This window comes from Saccopteryx leptura, chromosome 12 (assembly GCF_036850995.1).
Source record: "Saccopteryx leptura isolate mSacLep1 chromosome 12, mSacLep1_pri_phased_curated, whole genome shotgun sequence".
In the NCBI taxonomy this organism is placed as follows: Eukaryota; Metazoa; Chordata; class Mammalia; order Chiroptera; family Emballonuridae; genus Saccopteryx; species Saccopteryx leptura.
The window spans coordinates 32,372,115-32,388,332 of record NC_089514.1 but is presented as its reverse complement, the minus strand read 5'-3'; the positions used below and the strand labels follow the sequence as shown (position 1 = coordinate 32,388,332).

Below are 16,218 nucleotides of genomic sequence, written 5' to 3'. Positions count from 1 at the left end.
CTTAAATGAATGTGAATTCTAATTTACTTACTGTGAGCTTGGCTGCTATTTTTGATTAATGTGCATTTTGTACATTAATTGCTTCCTTCACTCTTCTGTTAACTTTATTATAGGCTATACTCCTTTAAACCTCATTCTATTATGCATTTAAAGAAAGATAAAAATATCAGTCTAGAAAATTGAGGTAAACCACAGATTGGCAGAAGATAATAAATCAAACAAGCATATACACATATATTATTTGTATTTGTATATGTATTTATATATATATATCTGTCACAGATATAGATGAGGACATATAGTTATCCAGAATATATGAGACTATTCCTACTAAATAATAAAAAGTTAGAAAACCTATTCTTTAAAAAATAATCAGTAAAAGATTTTTAAAATTTCACTGAAGAAGACATATGAATGGTCAAAAAATGCATGAAAAGATACTTAAAATCATTAGTCATCAAGGCATTGGAAATTGAAACCATTATAAAATACAATTATATACCCAGTAGAATGGCTGAAGTTTTAAAAGATAATACTAAGTGCTGATGAGGAGGTAAAGCAACTTCAACATTCATACATTACTAGTATGAATATAAAATGGTATCACCACTTTGAAAAACAATTTGGCAATTTTTTTTTTAAGTTAAACATATGGTAGAGCATTGGCATGGCATGTGGATGTTCCAGGTTCAATTCCCAGTCAGAGCATACAGGAGAAGTGACCATCTGTTTTTCCCCATCCCTCTTCTCTGTCTCTTCTCCTCTCACAGACATGGCTCGATTGGTTCGAGCACATCAGCCCTGGATGCTGAGGGTGACTTCTAGGAGCCTCTGCCTCAGGTGCTAAAAATAACTCAGTTGTGAGCATGGCCCCAGATGAGCAGAGCATTGACCCCAGACGGGGGTTGCCAGGTGGATTCCGTTCAGGGCGCATAAGGGAGTCTGCCTCTTTATCTCCCCTCTTCTCACTTGGATAAAGAAGAGAAAGAAAAAAAAAAGTTAAACATATACTAAACATATGACATCAATTCCATTTGCACTCACATGTTTGTAGTAACTTTGTTCGTAATATCTAAAATCTAACCCAAATACCTATCACTAGAAGAGGAGATAAACCATAGGTGGGATATAAAACTGAGACTCGTGGATGTAGATAAAAATGAAATGATAACCTAGGGGAGGCAGTGGAAGGGAGGGGAATAAAAAGGGACAAATATATGATGATGGAAAATGATTTGACTTTTGTATGATGGGCACACAATGCAATTAACAGTTCAAAGGCTATGAGATGCTTACCTGAAACCTGTGAATTCTTGTTGATCAATGTCACCCCATTAAATTTAATTTCAAAATAAAAGTTTTGAAGCAGTTTTTGTGTTATAAAGAGGATATTATGGAAATCTTAAATTTGGTGGCACAGGAAATTAGGAGTTTGCTTCCATTTATAGAACACCAAAAATGTGTAAAGTACTGTTTAATTAATTACATCCATTTTGTCTTTTCCCAAGGTAATAATTTATTTACGGTCCTTTATGTTCCTTTGGGCTGCTGCAAAAATCACTCTAATTGCTCAGCTAACTTCTGCCACCCAGGCCTGCCATTTAGAGTATAGAGGTGATATTGTTATTATTATTATTTTTTGAGGCATCATGGACCCTGATGTGACATCAAACTTGGTTACTTTTCTTAGCACTCTTTTTTACTGGACTGTCTAACTATAGTAGCCTTCTTTAACCTTCCTCCAGATTTGTTATTGGGCGAGAAAAGCCAGGACAAGTGAGTGAGGTTGCCCAGCTGATCAGCCAGACGCTGGAACAGGAAAGGCGCCAGCGGGAGCTGCTGGAACAGCACTACGCCCAGTACGATGCCGACGACGACGAGGTAGGTGCCCACGCGGAAGTCCTGTGTCCTCCATTGCTTCTCGCGGGGTTCCTACCGTAGAAAACTCACTTTACTTCATAACAGTATGACAGCTTCTTTGCCGATTCCCAAAGGAGAATGGGTCTACATTCAACCTCAAGAAAAGAAGTATTACTTGCATTTGTTATTCACGTATGAATCAAGAAATGATATTGTGTTTACAGTGTGAAGACTGGAATCAAGGAAGTCATCTTTTATCACGCTGTTAAAAGAAATTCATTGAAACAGAAAAGAATAAAAACACCAGCTGGTTTTTTTAAAAATTTATTTTAATTTATTGATGTTAGTGAGAGAGGAAAGGAGAGAGTAAGAGGGACAGGAACACTGATCCGTTCCTGTATGTGCCCTGACCAGGGATCCAACCTGCAATCTCTGCACTTTGGGACGATGCTCTATCCAACCGAGACAGCCGGCCAGGGCCCAGGTGTCTGTATTGTTTGAATTAGGTGATTTTCTTTCTCTGTTCTATGTTTTTTCAATTTTTAGCAAATTTTCTCCCACGTATGTAATGCTTTTTCAAAAAAAGTCAGTAAACATTTTACGTGAAAATGCACACATGTGCAAACACAGAAAAGTACTAAAAATTTCCGAGTGTTTAGAGGCTTTTCTTTTTCTCCAGGAAGAGAAAGTTCTTTGGATCTGCTCAGTATGATTTGTGCTAACATAATGCAGAACAAAGCTTTTCCACCAGCACATATTCCATAGAGTAGATACATATTGGAATAATTTTGCATCCTGTTCTCTGTAGAAGATCAAGTAAATGAATAGAAGCTAAGCCCCAAGTGAAAACGGCTGTCCGGAACCCTTGTGTGTTATAATGTAATGCAGATGCTGGTCTAGTTCTGATGTAAATGCCAAAAGTACATTGATATAATGGGACAACATGCTTTCTTTTAAACATGCATGTGTTTCATATCGGCATGTCAAAAGATCCACCAACAATTTAGTTGTAGTGTTTCATACTCTATAAACATAGTAAATATTCAGGTAAAATAAATGCAGGATGGGGCAAAAGTAGGTTTACAGTTGTTCATATGGAAAAACGCGATAATAAATACTAATACAAGAATAAACTGTTTCGTGTACTCAGTACTGTAAACCTAGTTTTGCCACACCCTGTGTTCTTTATCCCGGCTGATGTAGGACAGTACAACTTCATATGTTCAACCTCTATTCCTCTGAATGTATTCTTTGTCCAGAACACGTTTTGGTTTCTAGCCAGGATGTAGTGAAGATTAATAAACAGACATTCAAATGTATTTTATGTATTTTTACTCTGGAATGTTTTATCCCAAATGTATGTTAATTTTTCATGTGCTTATAGTATAATGAGGATGTCCTCCCCATTTATTATCATAGGAAATTTTAAATGATGCATTAGTTAACTTTTGATCAAAGAGTATACATTAGAACATCTTCATGTGAATAATTAGTCTCTTAGAATTCTATTTAGTTGATTAGTCTTTTCACTTGCAGAGTTTGCTTGAAATGGTGAGTATTTTTTCATTATACTGAGATATTATATAGGAAAACGTTTACTTGAATTTAGAAACTAAAAAAGCAATTTCCTCAGATATTTGAACTTTCCTCTTACCTGGTTTTTCATTCTGGGCTGGTGTTTTGTGTTTTCGCAGAGATATTGATTTGCTTTGGCTACAAGCCTGCTTCAGGATTGTAGAATTATTCTCTGCAGGACTGGTTTTTACCTGCCCCCTCTGCTAGAGAGAGAATTGGGATCTGAGGTTCCGGGGAGTATGGGTGACATCAAGTGGTGGAAGCTGGAGACCCAGTTTTCCTGTCTCTGGGCCTCCGTGCCGACTTCAAAGTACAGCACTGGGCTGTTTCTAAATCCTTTCCAGCTTCTAATATTCCATGAATCTCTGAAATAAAGCATCTGGTCTAACCAGGAAATAGGAAACATTTTTAGTTATTTTGTGAAAATTTTAGTTATTTTTTGAAACTTTTAGTTATTAGGAGGAATTGATCACATTTATCCCAAAAGTTTCTGACTCAAGCAGCTAAAGCTATATATTTCTCTAATCTAATGTAATAATTTGAGTAAGTGTAACAAAAGGAATATTATTATTCAACATTTATACTTAGGAAAACATCATATGGATTATTTACTTACTTATTTACTTATTTTTTGCCTGTTTTGTAAGGAAAGCAGAGTTGATCGTCACCTAAGCAGATGTTTTCAGGGGTAAAGGGGGGTAAATAAATATTCAGCGCTTTACAAGGTGCCTTTCTCACACGATTTCATGTAACCCTGACTGCCACCAGAAGAGAGTCCTTTTTTCTCTAGAATTGCAGCCGCTGGACCTTTCTCTAGCGGTACAGCCAGTACTTGTCAGATTTAGGATGAGGAAAGGGTCTTCCTGGCTCCAGCGCCTAGACTCTGCAACGCCTTGCTATTTGTGAACGGAGTGGACTGCTGGGGGTTCTGTGTTCAGGCACACACGGAATAATTGGGTAACAAGAGCTGTTGCGTGAAGGATCCTTGTTTCAGGTGATGGAGTACCTTGTCGTGCTTTGATTCTGTGACTCTTCTGTATTTGTAATAATAAGGAAATTGAATTCTTCAAGCATGTTTTTACTCTAGGCAAATACTTAATCCATCAGTATCCTATGAAGATAGGCTTAAAAAGAAGAATAATTGTGTATACAAATATATTTTTTTTAAAGTTTAGCTTTAGGTTAAACTTTTTCTTCTGTCTGCAAGTTGTAGAAATAGAAATCAGGTGCTTGCTATTATGTTACTCTAAGTAACCTTCACTTTATTGAAATAGTCAGGGAGCCTTTTTTCTTTCTTTTTCTCTCTCATGCTCCTCTCTGACTTTCTCCCTGTCCTGCTTTTATTTAACATCTCACCCAAACGTGCCCAGCTAAAACTAACTGAATTTTCTGTGCATAAAAGAGAGGAATTGTGTGAACACTTTATCTACATGACTTAAATTCATCTTTTTACTAATGCTACCAAATATTTTAAAATAGATTTCAATGTTATGTCCCTACTTTTTACTTACTCTCTTTCTCTGTTAATCAGAAGTAAAATGTCCAAGAAACTTAAGGGAAATGAGACAAATCAATACTGGTTTTCCAGTGGGTAAAAGGTCCATGAATAATTTAGTTAATTTTATATGTAATTGAGCTGTTACTGATTTTCACATCTTTGTTAATCCTCAATTGTGTAATCAATCACTTAGTTTCTCATTCTTCTTATTTATAGAATCATTCTGTGATTTCTAAGAGAGAATCATTTTTACTTGACAGTATCCCCTGTGACATTCTCTGGGCCAGCCCGGAAAACCTCTAATTAAATGCAGAACAACCAAGTTCATCCAAGTACGTAATTTCCAGAGCCAGCACTTAGGTCAGCATTGTCTCCTAAAGGATAGATAGCTTCTGGTTTTGGTCAGATCTTCCAAGGTTGATTCTAACTTGGAACTTGGCACATTGACAGAGGGGAGTTGCTTGCTTGAATTGCCTACAGGGAAAACATTTCAATGTGATAAATATATCCAGAAATTGTAAAAGTACAGTGGTTCTCTATCGGAACTATAGTTAGGATTAAGAATACTTTATCATGTATAGTGTGCGCTTAGATATATCTGTTTTAATGCTTTAGGAAAGTATAAATCATACTTCAAAAGAATTTAATATATATAGATAATACCCAAACTCTATTTAAATTTCTGCATTTTCTAGACTTTTTTCTCCGAGTACTTAAACTAGAAGAATTTATAATAAGTAAACAACCAATTCAATTTTAATTTGCATTCTTATATATTTTTAGGCTCAATGTTGAACATTCTAATGTTTAAAAAGCAAAGTTAAAATGGTTCTATCTGAAGACTTAAGAATAAAAAAGATCCTATAAAGAAGAGAGAGAGAAATCTAAAAAATTGAAAAATTTTAAACATAGATCTATGATTAGTGACTGTATTTCTGGATATAATAGAATTATAGTACATCTGTATTCTTTCTTTCTTCCTTCCTTTCACCTCCCTTCCTTCCTTCCTTCCTTCCTTCCTTCCTTCCTTCCTTCCTTCCTTCCTTCCTTCCTTCCATTTTTTTAAACAATCTGAAAGGTAACCATGGAGGATTTGAGTAAACCCCTCAGCACAATCCCATGAAATAATGGGGATATGGTAAATTTTTCAACTAGATTTTAATTTTTAATAACAAATTTAATCTCCTGTCATACTCCAGACAATCTTTAGCCTTTGAGTGGTGGATGATGTAATTCTGGTATGTTTTGTGTACTGTGGGTCTTGTATATATATTTTTGGTATTTTTCGATCAGAGAGCATTTTACAATGTGAAACGCTGTGGGCTCAGACTGGAAATGAAATGTGAACTGGTACTGTACTACTTATTTGAATTAGAAAATACATATGGTTGTTCATATTAAAATGAGCTATTTTCATGCACATTTAAAGTTATATGATTATTTTGCTTTTGACTATTTATATATCCTTTTAAAATGTACTATTTATTACATTTTGAAGTCTTATAGTAGGCATTTCAAAGTCTCTTTAGTCAGTAGTTTATAACAATATTAATCATCATTCCAGGATCAGGGGGTCCCCTTTTTTAAAACATAATTTAATCTTTCTATAATTTGTTTCCATTACTGAAAATTGATAGCATTATAACTATATTGTAACAATATTAGTTAATTTTTTAGGATCTTTTAAAGTATTAAGTACTATTTAGAGTAGCTACCTACATGGATATGCATTTTCATTGCTTGTGTTAACACGTAATAATTAGAGGCAAAAATATAATGGAAGCTGTAGTTTGCATACGTGTTAAAAGGTTTAGATGAATAGAATTTTTACGTGAAAAGCATTAACGGCTAACACTACATTTGACTCATGCTGTTTGCAGGTCCTGGCTGAGAACAGCTTGTGTTGTGTGAACAAGAGATTGCAATTATTATAGACAGCCTTTTAATAATGAGAATCGACTTTATCCTGTGTTTATAATATTCAGTGGGACCGTTCTTTTAGTTCTCAAAGCATATGTGATAGCAGGCACTAGAACTTAGGTTGTTTGTTTGTTTGTTTTTTAATATTTTCTTTTGTGGGGGAAAACCCTTCTCTTAATTTTTGTTGTCAACCATTGTAGAGCACTGTGGCTGAACTGCAAGGCGTGTCTGGCAACTGCAATAACAATAACAACTCTTTTCTTAAGGTTTGTTTCCTGGTGGGAAATAATGCTTATCTGTACTTTCCTCTTCTGTGTGTGAAATTAAATATTCCATGTCTTACTAACTAGCTTTCTGCTCCTGAGAACTTCTCTAGGGCTGTGTGTTTTGAGTGTTGAGTAATAGTTTGGAGATTACTGCTTGAAAAAAAAACTTAATTCTGAAACATTATTCTGAGTGTTTTAGGTGCAGGTTCTGCAATTTGGACTCACTTCCTAATATATAACCGTGGATGTTTTTAACCCCTAACACTTTGAATATTTTGTAATTCATGTTAAAGGGAAACAAAAGCTACCTAGCAGCTGTGCTGTATGATGTTGGTATGATACAGTGTATGCAGTGATTTATATTGTCCTTAAGTCCAATGATTATTTTTAAAGAAAATAATCTTCTGATATAAAGTTCTTAATTTTTCAAAAAAATTAAATGCATGTGTCTTCATTATGATAGTCCTTGTTTGCATGATTTATATGGCAGACATGCCAAAATGTCTAAAAAAGGTATTATACAATAAATAAAATAACTCTCATTATCTTTAGCTGGCCCGTATTAGAGATAGAGGAGCTTAAAAGTGGAAGCGAGTATTTAAAAGAGAGATTGGCTTCAAAGGTCACTGGCTTGAAGCTCAGGATTGCTGCCTTGAGCCCAAAGTCGCTGGCTTGAGTAGGGGGTGAGTGGCTCAGCTGGAGCCTCTTATTCAAGGAAGGTATGAAAAGCAATCAATGAATAACTAAAAGTGATAAAAGTACAAGTTGATGCTTCTCATCTCCCTCCCTTCCTATCTGTCTCTTTGTCTCTCTAGCTAAAAAAAGAGAGGGAGGAGAGATTGGCTTCTGGTGGTTAGAGGAGCCTGAAGAACAGGAGAAATGGAAAACCTTTTAAACAAGTTGTTCACAGATTCCAATTTGACTGGATCTTTAAAATGACTAAATTTAATTCTATTCTTTGGTTTGTAATCCCCAAGTCTGCAATAGTGGTCATTTTCATTGAAACTCAGAATCACAAGGTACTTAGAAAATATTCAGTTGAAGACTGTATCGTGCTTGATTTAACCTAAGTAATGTCCCTCTGTGTGTGTGTTCATGCTCATGTGCACACACACACACGCATACACACACACACACGCACGCACGCACACACACCCTATCCCCAGGAGATGAGTCACCTTCTCTGTTTGAAAGAAGGGCCTCTTTAGAACTATTCTTTGTATGTAGAAACTTTATTATAACACTGAGCACAGACAGGAGGATGAGCAGTGTCAACAGAGATAGAAGTCGAATAGAAAATTAGAATAAAAATCTTTGCTTCACAATGTCATCTCCTAGTAGCTTTATTTTATTTTATCATAATGCAAGTAACTTGACTGTGTTTTCTTGTTATTTTCTTTCAACTTCCACATTGTGGTAATATTTATGCAGGAGCCAGATACAAAATACCAAATAAACTTTTATCAAATCCTTCTATGCCATTAAATTCCTCTGAGAGTATATACTTTGTACATCCTAGAAGCCAAGCTAGAAAATTCCACATTACAGCGATGAACCAGGGTTTGCAGGGTTAAACAGATGCCATCGAAACAAACACAAATGACTGTATTTTTCAACTTTAGAAACATTACTAAGTTGAGTATAATTTTTTACCGTGAAGTTCTAAAAGGCTAAAATCACAGGGAGAGACGGGCCTTGCAGACTACTTCCCAGTGGCCACAGTGTCCTGTGGTGTCCCCTTGCTTTGCTCCTCCTGGTGTCTCTCCCTTGACTGCCATCGTCTGACAACTGCTGGCTGCCCCGGATGCCCAGTGACTCCTATCCACCTGTCAGGGATCTGGGTAGGTTTCACCTGTCTCCTCCACAGACCTTCCTGGACTCTCTCGGATGGGCTGGGGTCCTTGTTTTTTTATGAGTCACTAGCACCATGTGTGTCTCTCTCTCTATTATTACTTCCCCATAAATTTGCCTCACTAGCTTGTAATTTCTTCAATGACAGGTTTAAAATAGCTGGTTGATTTTTAATATGTCCAGGGATGAGCACAGCATTTGGCAGATTAGAGGAAGCCAAGAAATTGAACTGAATTGAATCACTCAAAGGATGTTAAGATGAGAGAATGAAATTTAGTTAGAAACATCATCTGAGATAGTGATAGAAGAATGGCATAGAATACAGGGATAAAAGGAATGCCGAATGCTAGTAAGAGATTGGAGGGAGGGAAAGGACTGAGGGAATTATCTGTGCTTGTCCTTGGCACTTTGGACTTTAGTATTTTTCCATGGTCTTTTGTTTCCACATTTCAGTTGTTCTGAAAGACCAGGAATTTTCAAGAAGACTATCTAGCTTGATCACACTACACTAAAATCGTCTGCATATAAAACCAGAAAAAAATGAATATACCTTTTCATTCCTTGAAAACCTTAGGGACCTTAGAAATGGCAATTTGGTGACTCACATTGTCATGACTTTTTTTAGTCATAACTGAATAAACATGCAATAGAAATAATAGTCAAAATGGCCTGTCAAGAACACACAGACAGCCCTCGTCTCTCCAGTGCATTAACGTAGAAATAGACGTCAGTCACAGAAATACATTTCCATCAGCAATAAAAGCTAAATGGTGACCCGGCCAAGGACTAAGTCCTATAACTTCCTTATCATGTGGGTTTATCAGAATTTGATAAGCGCTCTATTTATTTTAAACTAAAATTGATGCTAATAATGGTGGTGGTAAAAACTCTAACTTGATTTCTGAAATTCCAGTTCTTAAAGTAGTTTTTAAAATTATTTTATTGAATAAAATTGACATAGACTAAGATGTGCAGATCTTAATTGTATAACTTGATTATTTTTGTCATTATATACTGACATTTAATATTAAAATGAATATTAACAAGGAATAATTTATATACAATAAAATTTAAAATATGGTTAGGTTAACAGTTTGAAGAATAACCACCACCACAATTAGATATGAGTAATTTTATCACCTCAAATAGTTCCCGTATAGAACTTTGTAGTCACTCTCAGCCTAAGCAACCATTCGACCTGCTTTCTGACACCATAGATTAGTTTTGTCAATTCTAGAATTTCATTTCAATGACATAAGTACATACTTTTTTCTGTCTGGCTTCTTTTAGTTTTCATAGTGTCATGTTTATCCTGAGTGTTCTATATATTGTGATGATGCTGGAATTGGTATTGCTTTTAGTTACGGTAGACAAAGTTCAGGGTTCACCCAAAATGGAGAATTTCAACATAAAGCTAGAGCCCCCTGGGCCCCACTGCTCTATAAAATGAAAATGATCCTCCACCTCAAGGACTGTGCGGGAATTTGCCACTGTCAAGCCTGATGCTGAGTGGGAAGGAAGAAAAGTTTCTTCTGAGAATTGTGAGCAGCCTGAATGTATGCCCCCTTTCAGATAAGGGGACAACAACAACAAAAACATGTTCTTTCTTGAGACACTCACCTTCAGTGAAAGCCTAAAAGTTAAAATTTCAAGAAATAAGTGCTTTGAATTTCAAAGAACAAAACTCAAAGGCAAACAAATCGCGATTAGTAACAATCAGCAGAAGAAAAAGAAGGAGAAGGGAAGGGAGAAAGAAAGACAAGACCCAAGTTATTTTATCACTTATCTCAAACTGAAACAAATATCCCCAGTCACATATAACTGATTCCAGAAGACCAAAACAGAAAAAGAAAAGAAAAGAAAAGGAAAGTAGTACAACTCTGTTACTAATGCAACCTGAGTGTGAAATGTATAAGGTAATTAGGTATAACCTTGGTCTGAAAACCACATAATGATGGGAAAGAAGACTTATAGTCCCCTCCTATTCACAAGAATAATGCAAAAGAAATCCTCAACAAAATATTAGAAAATCATATCCAATAACATATAAAAGGGATAGCCATAGCTCAGTTGAGTTTAGCCAATAATGTAAGTATGGTTTACTTTTTGAAAATGTCACTACTTGCATTTGACACTGTATTGGAGGGCAAGAAGAAATATAAGAAATAGATTGGAAAGAAAGAAATGAAACTCGTATTATTCACTAGTGATGTGATGTTCTATTTAGAAAACCCTAAACATACCTACAGATAAATCATTAGAAATATTTTAGCAAATTTGCTGGATACATAATTAATATAACATATGAGATCTATTTCAGTGTGTTTCAGAAGGAAAATATAATTTATATGTTACCTTGGTAAAAGGCAAGACCTTGACTAATAAAAGACAGGCAAGACCTTCATGGAGAAAAATAAATTTTATTGAAACATATTAAAGAGAGCTTATGTAAAATTACAAAGAAAACTTGTTTATGGATTAAAAGACTCAATAGCTTAATTGAGTCAATTTTCTCTAAGTTCATTTATACATTCAATGTAATTCAAGCAAAAATAATTCTAAAGAATTTTTAAATAGAATTTTGGTAAGCTATTGCAAAAACATATCTGAAAGAACAATGCCTCAGAAGTCACCATGACATTTTACATGCCTTAAAGTAGAGATGTTTATTTATTAAACTATAGCAGTTTAACCCCCACGCAAAAGAATGGATGTGTTGGTCAAGGAGCCCAGAAACAGACTTTCACATATATGAAAATTTAATTTGTGACACAGATAACACTCTAGCTGGGTTAAGAAATATTAGGCTTCTCAGTGAGGGGGAAAATGGTGGAAATGCAAACCCTGTCTCGACCAGCATCCAAAAGCTTATTCCAGATGGACTGACTACTCAAAAGCAAAAAGCAAAACTATAAAATATAGAAGATGATATAGAGGAATATATGTATTTATTTATACCTTAATCTAAGAAATGATCTCTTACATGAGTGATTTAAGAAAGGAAAACCATACAGTAAAGGATTGAGAATATTGACATTCAAATTAAGAACTTCTGTTTATTAAAAAAATACCTTTATGAAAGCGAAAATACAAACCAGAAGCTGGAAGAAAATATTTGAAAAAATAAATAAGTGAAAGAATTTTATAAAAAGTGCTATGAGGCAATAAGAAAAGATTATGTTTGGGCCATTGATTTAAACAGTCATGTCATGAGATAGGAAATTTCAGTGACCAATGAACATATGAAAAGCAATGAAGTGAGGATGCAAAAATTAAAAACCAAAGTAAAATATTTGATACCTACTGAATTGATTTAAATGGGTTATTGTAGGTTTTGGTGAGAATGTGGAGTTAAATGACCTTTGATTCTCTACACATAAAAATGTAAATCAGCCCACCCACTTTGAAAAACAATTTGCCATTGTCTAGTAAATTGACTCAACAATTATATTTCTTACTAAACACTTTAAACTCTTAAATAAACTGCAAGAAATGTATAGTATTGTTCTTATAATAAAAAATGGATACAACTGATATCTTTCTCAACAAGATAATGGGTAAATATATTGTAGTATATTCATACAGTGGAGAAATATTCAGACATTGTTTCAGTAATCCACAACTGGTGAAACCTCAGAAGTGTACCATTAAAAACAAAAAGGCACAGAAGAATACAAACAATATGATTTCATTTATATGAAGTTTAAAGTCATGTAAAAGTCAATAACACATAGTTTAGTAACAATAAAAATATAATGAAACTAGAGAAAATTAAGAGTGATAAAATTGAGCAGAATTACTCTGCGGGGCAAGTGTTTGAAATAGATTCAGGAGACACACACAGAGGACCATAATGAAAATGTAGTGATTCTGCTCTTGTTCTTGAACCAGGTTGTTAGTTAATTGCTGGTGGTTGTATTCATTATTATTTTCATTATTATGTTTGTTATTATTTTCACTATGTTACATAATACTCTTTGACTCAACATTTAATGAAATAATTAAAATCTGCCATATATAATTGGTTCCATTTAGCAGTAATGTAGATATAAAATGAAGAGAATTTAGTTCCTGCTCTTACCTCATGATTCTTCTTTAAAATTACAGATTTCTTCCCCCAGCCTCAGACCTACTGAAATAGAGTATGCAATGTAGAGGGTCTAGGATAATGGCAGTTTGTGGAAAGGAGTTAGAAGCAGGCAGAGCTGGAGTTGTCCACTGTAAAGATGCCAGGAAAACTGGTGTAAAAAGTCCTGGTATTGCAGAGACTTTGCACAAAGCTATTGCTGCCAGAAACCACTAGATAGTCATAATGAGGAAAAGAGTAGAATTATTCTCCCTCCAAGCAAATTGTAAGATTAAGATTATATTTTTTATTAATTGATAGATAATCCATAGAAATACCGTGAATGATATTTTTGTTGATTTTACTTTATTGATTACTATACATTCTGTATAACTTCTGGTTCTAATTGACCTGTTAGCATTTTTGCAATTGTTTCAGTTTTTATATGAACACATCATAGTTTCCAAGACTCAATTAGTTGTGTAATTATATAATTATTAAAATAATGTTAACATGTACCACTTTGGTTAGTGTAGTTCTCTTCTGCAGATTAAAATTCAAGGAAATACAAATCACTTAGTCTCTTCCCACAGTTCTGTTGGCATCAGAATAAGTGCTTCATTGTTTCTTTGGCAAGTAAAATGAAACTCAAGGAAGGCTGCCAACTTGAAATTGCAGTGTGACATTTGAATTACAGAGGTCTACTTTGGTCTGTTGACTGTTCAGTTCTGGATCTCAGTGGGAAAAATAGGGATCACTGGTTCCCTCCTCATATAGATAGAATATATTTATCATGGACTTAAAGACAATGGCATTTATGTCTTCGTAAGTGGATAACATTTATTAAGAGGAATTGAATTGGGACTATTGAGTCATGGAAAAATATAGTTTATACTCCCAAGAAGCTTGCTATTTTTCTGTGGAAACAGTAAATATATCTGGTAAGGAATTTAAATAACTTCCAAGACAACTTGTCAAAAGGCCAGATAACCATAATAGAAAAGAAGCATCACAGCCAAGGACATACAATATAGAAGCATGAATTTGAGATATTTGGTTTCAAATTTGATTAGAAGAAGGTTTTTTGTTTGTTTTCTATAACTGAGAAACCAGCTTAATATTGGGTGTGTCCAGGAAATAAAAAGATCAGTTTACCTGAAGAACAGGGTATGTAGAAAGGGATAGTGGTTGGAAAGTCTTTGACTAGGTAAATTCAATAATATTGTAGAAACTTTAAAAATGAGCTGAATTTCTAGACATTTTTCCTATGAAGTAATAATTGAGAAATGATGCTCTACTGGGCTTAAGCATTTCTGAATCTTTAGAACAACAGGGTGGTAGTTACCAGGGGAAAGAAAGTGAAGGAGGGGAGGGGAGGTATAAATGGTGATGGACAAAGATTTTGACTTGGGGGGATAAACACACAGTATGATATACAGAGATGTAGTGTAGAATTGGACACCTGAAACCTGTATAATTATGTGAACCAGTGTCACCCCAATAAAATTCAATGGAAAAAAAAGAAATATCCTCTAGACTATCTTTTCAAGTGTTTGCGTATGAACACAGCCTTGGGAGATAGAGATAGTCTTTCACTCTGGAGCAAGAGCAGTAATACTTATTGTCTATTATAAAAAATGCAGGCAACCCAAGCTCTGGGTTCCTCCTATTGTATCTATGTGTGCAGGCATCTTCTGGCCCTCTTCTCATCACTCTTTGGAAGTTGCATCTTGAGGTGTCAGCACAAAAATCATGATAGACTGTATCACTGAGTATGAAGAACCATTCTGGGTTAGAGGAAGGTTCTGTCCGTGTTCAGACAACACTTAGAGAGAAGCACACCCACACTGAGCACAGAAGGAGGGAATTTACCATCACCGTGGTCTGAAGTCTGGTAAAACCTTAGAGCTCTGGCTGGTTAACTGGAGAGATAATGGGACAAGGCACATAATGCCAGTTAAAGAGAAATAGCAACAGTTGGGCTGTCTTTCAACTCAACCCCTCCTGCAGTTTATTATGCCAACTTTAGATCCATTCGGGCAGCAAAAGATTTCGAAGCTTTTTGTCATGGGTCTTGGCTGCTCTAAGGGAATATTGGTCCTGTGAAGGAGCTTTCCTCGAGAGAAACAAGCCCATATGGGAAACCACAGATGAGAATTTGGGTCCTAACTGGTCTATAATGCAGGTGAAAATAACCCTCAGGAGGATGAGAAGCTGTCCCAAATTCTGACAGTCAGCCTCATCACCTTGGAAAACTTCTCCATGCCTTATGTTTGAACCAGATTTATCACTGGACTCCAGATTGAGATGTACTCCATAGCAGAGGTCCAGCTGTGGGAGGTAAGGCTGTGGCTTCTGAGTCAGAGTCCCCACATCTAAATAGGTTGTGTTAGTAATGATGACTCAACGTATATTGTGCTTGAGGTGGACATTGGAAGTTTGGTTAAAATATGAGTAATCACCACACTGCTCAAAACTGGAAAAGACTACACCTTATTACTGGTACAGAGCTGCTCTCTGCCTTCATGCCCCTGGATGCTTCTTCTCTCTTCCCTGACCTTAAGGAGAAGATGACTAGAGATAAGGCCGAGATATTTTTGTCCGCCAGAGAGACCAAATGCTCTGTGTACCCTTTGAGTATGCTGGGGAACTTTGGGAGGGGAGGCACCCAGACACTAGGGTCCTGTAAGTACTATCTCACGAGGCACCCAAACACTAGGGTCCTGTAAGTACTATCTCACAGATCACCATGGCACCCAGACCCAGAGTGAGAAAAGATGTCTAAGTTCAGCTTATATGGTTTGGGCACTGTTCACAGTGCGAAGGGAAGCTAAAACAACCCTGTAGATGGGACCCTTTGGGCAAATGCATGGTAATGCTGTTACAGCTTCCGCTGTTAGGCGTACAGTGGAACTGATGTGCTCTATGCCTGCACTTCCTTTCCCGTCAGTGCCAGTGGAGACCTCCCATTCAGGGACTGCCACATGGAGAGCAGTAATAGTAGGACACATATGTAGATCACTCTCCCTGTTTTCTCCCAGGTCATCCAGAAACAGTATATATATATAGACTCCCAGGAAGAGAAGGGGAAATCACAGCTTATTTAAATACATGGGGCATTTCCCAGTACTGTAACACTTCAGGCCTGATACAGCAAGAAACAAATAAGAAACAAATACCAC

At 35.7% G+C, this 16,218-nt stretch overlaps 1 protein-coding gene across 10 annotated transcripts in view; it reads left to right on the top strand.

Annotated features, from left to right (window-relative positions):
• The window catches only part of PPP1R9A (protein phosphatase 1 regulatory subunit 9A), a 293,914-nt gene that overhangs the window by 208,407 nt on the left and 69,289 nt on the right, over positions 1-16,218 (top strand). For 6 of the 10 annotated variants that reach the window (XM_066353671.1, XM_066353670.1, XM_066353672.1 and 3 more), the window contains exons 6-7: positions 1,746-1,881; positions 7,054-7,119. In XM_066353671.1, coding sequence (XP_066209768.1) covers positions 1,746-1,881; positions 7,054-7,119 — 202 coding nt within the window. The remainder of the gene's footprint in view (positions 1-1,745; positions 1,882-7,053; positions 7,120-16,218) is intronic. The other 4 variants (XM_066353673.1, XM_066353674.1, XM_066353678.1 and 1 more) reach the window with 1 other exon arrangement.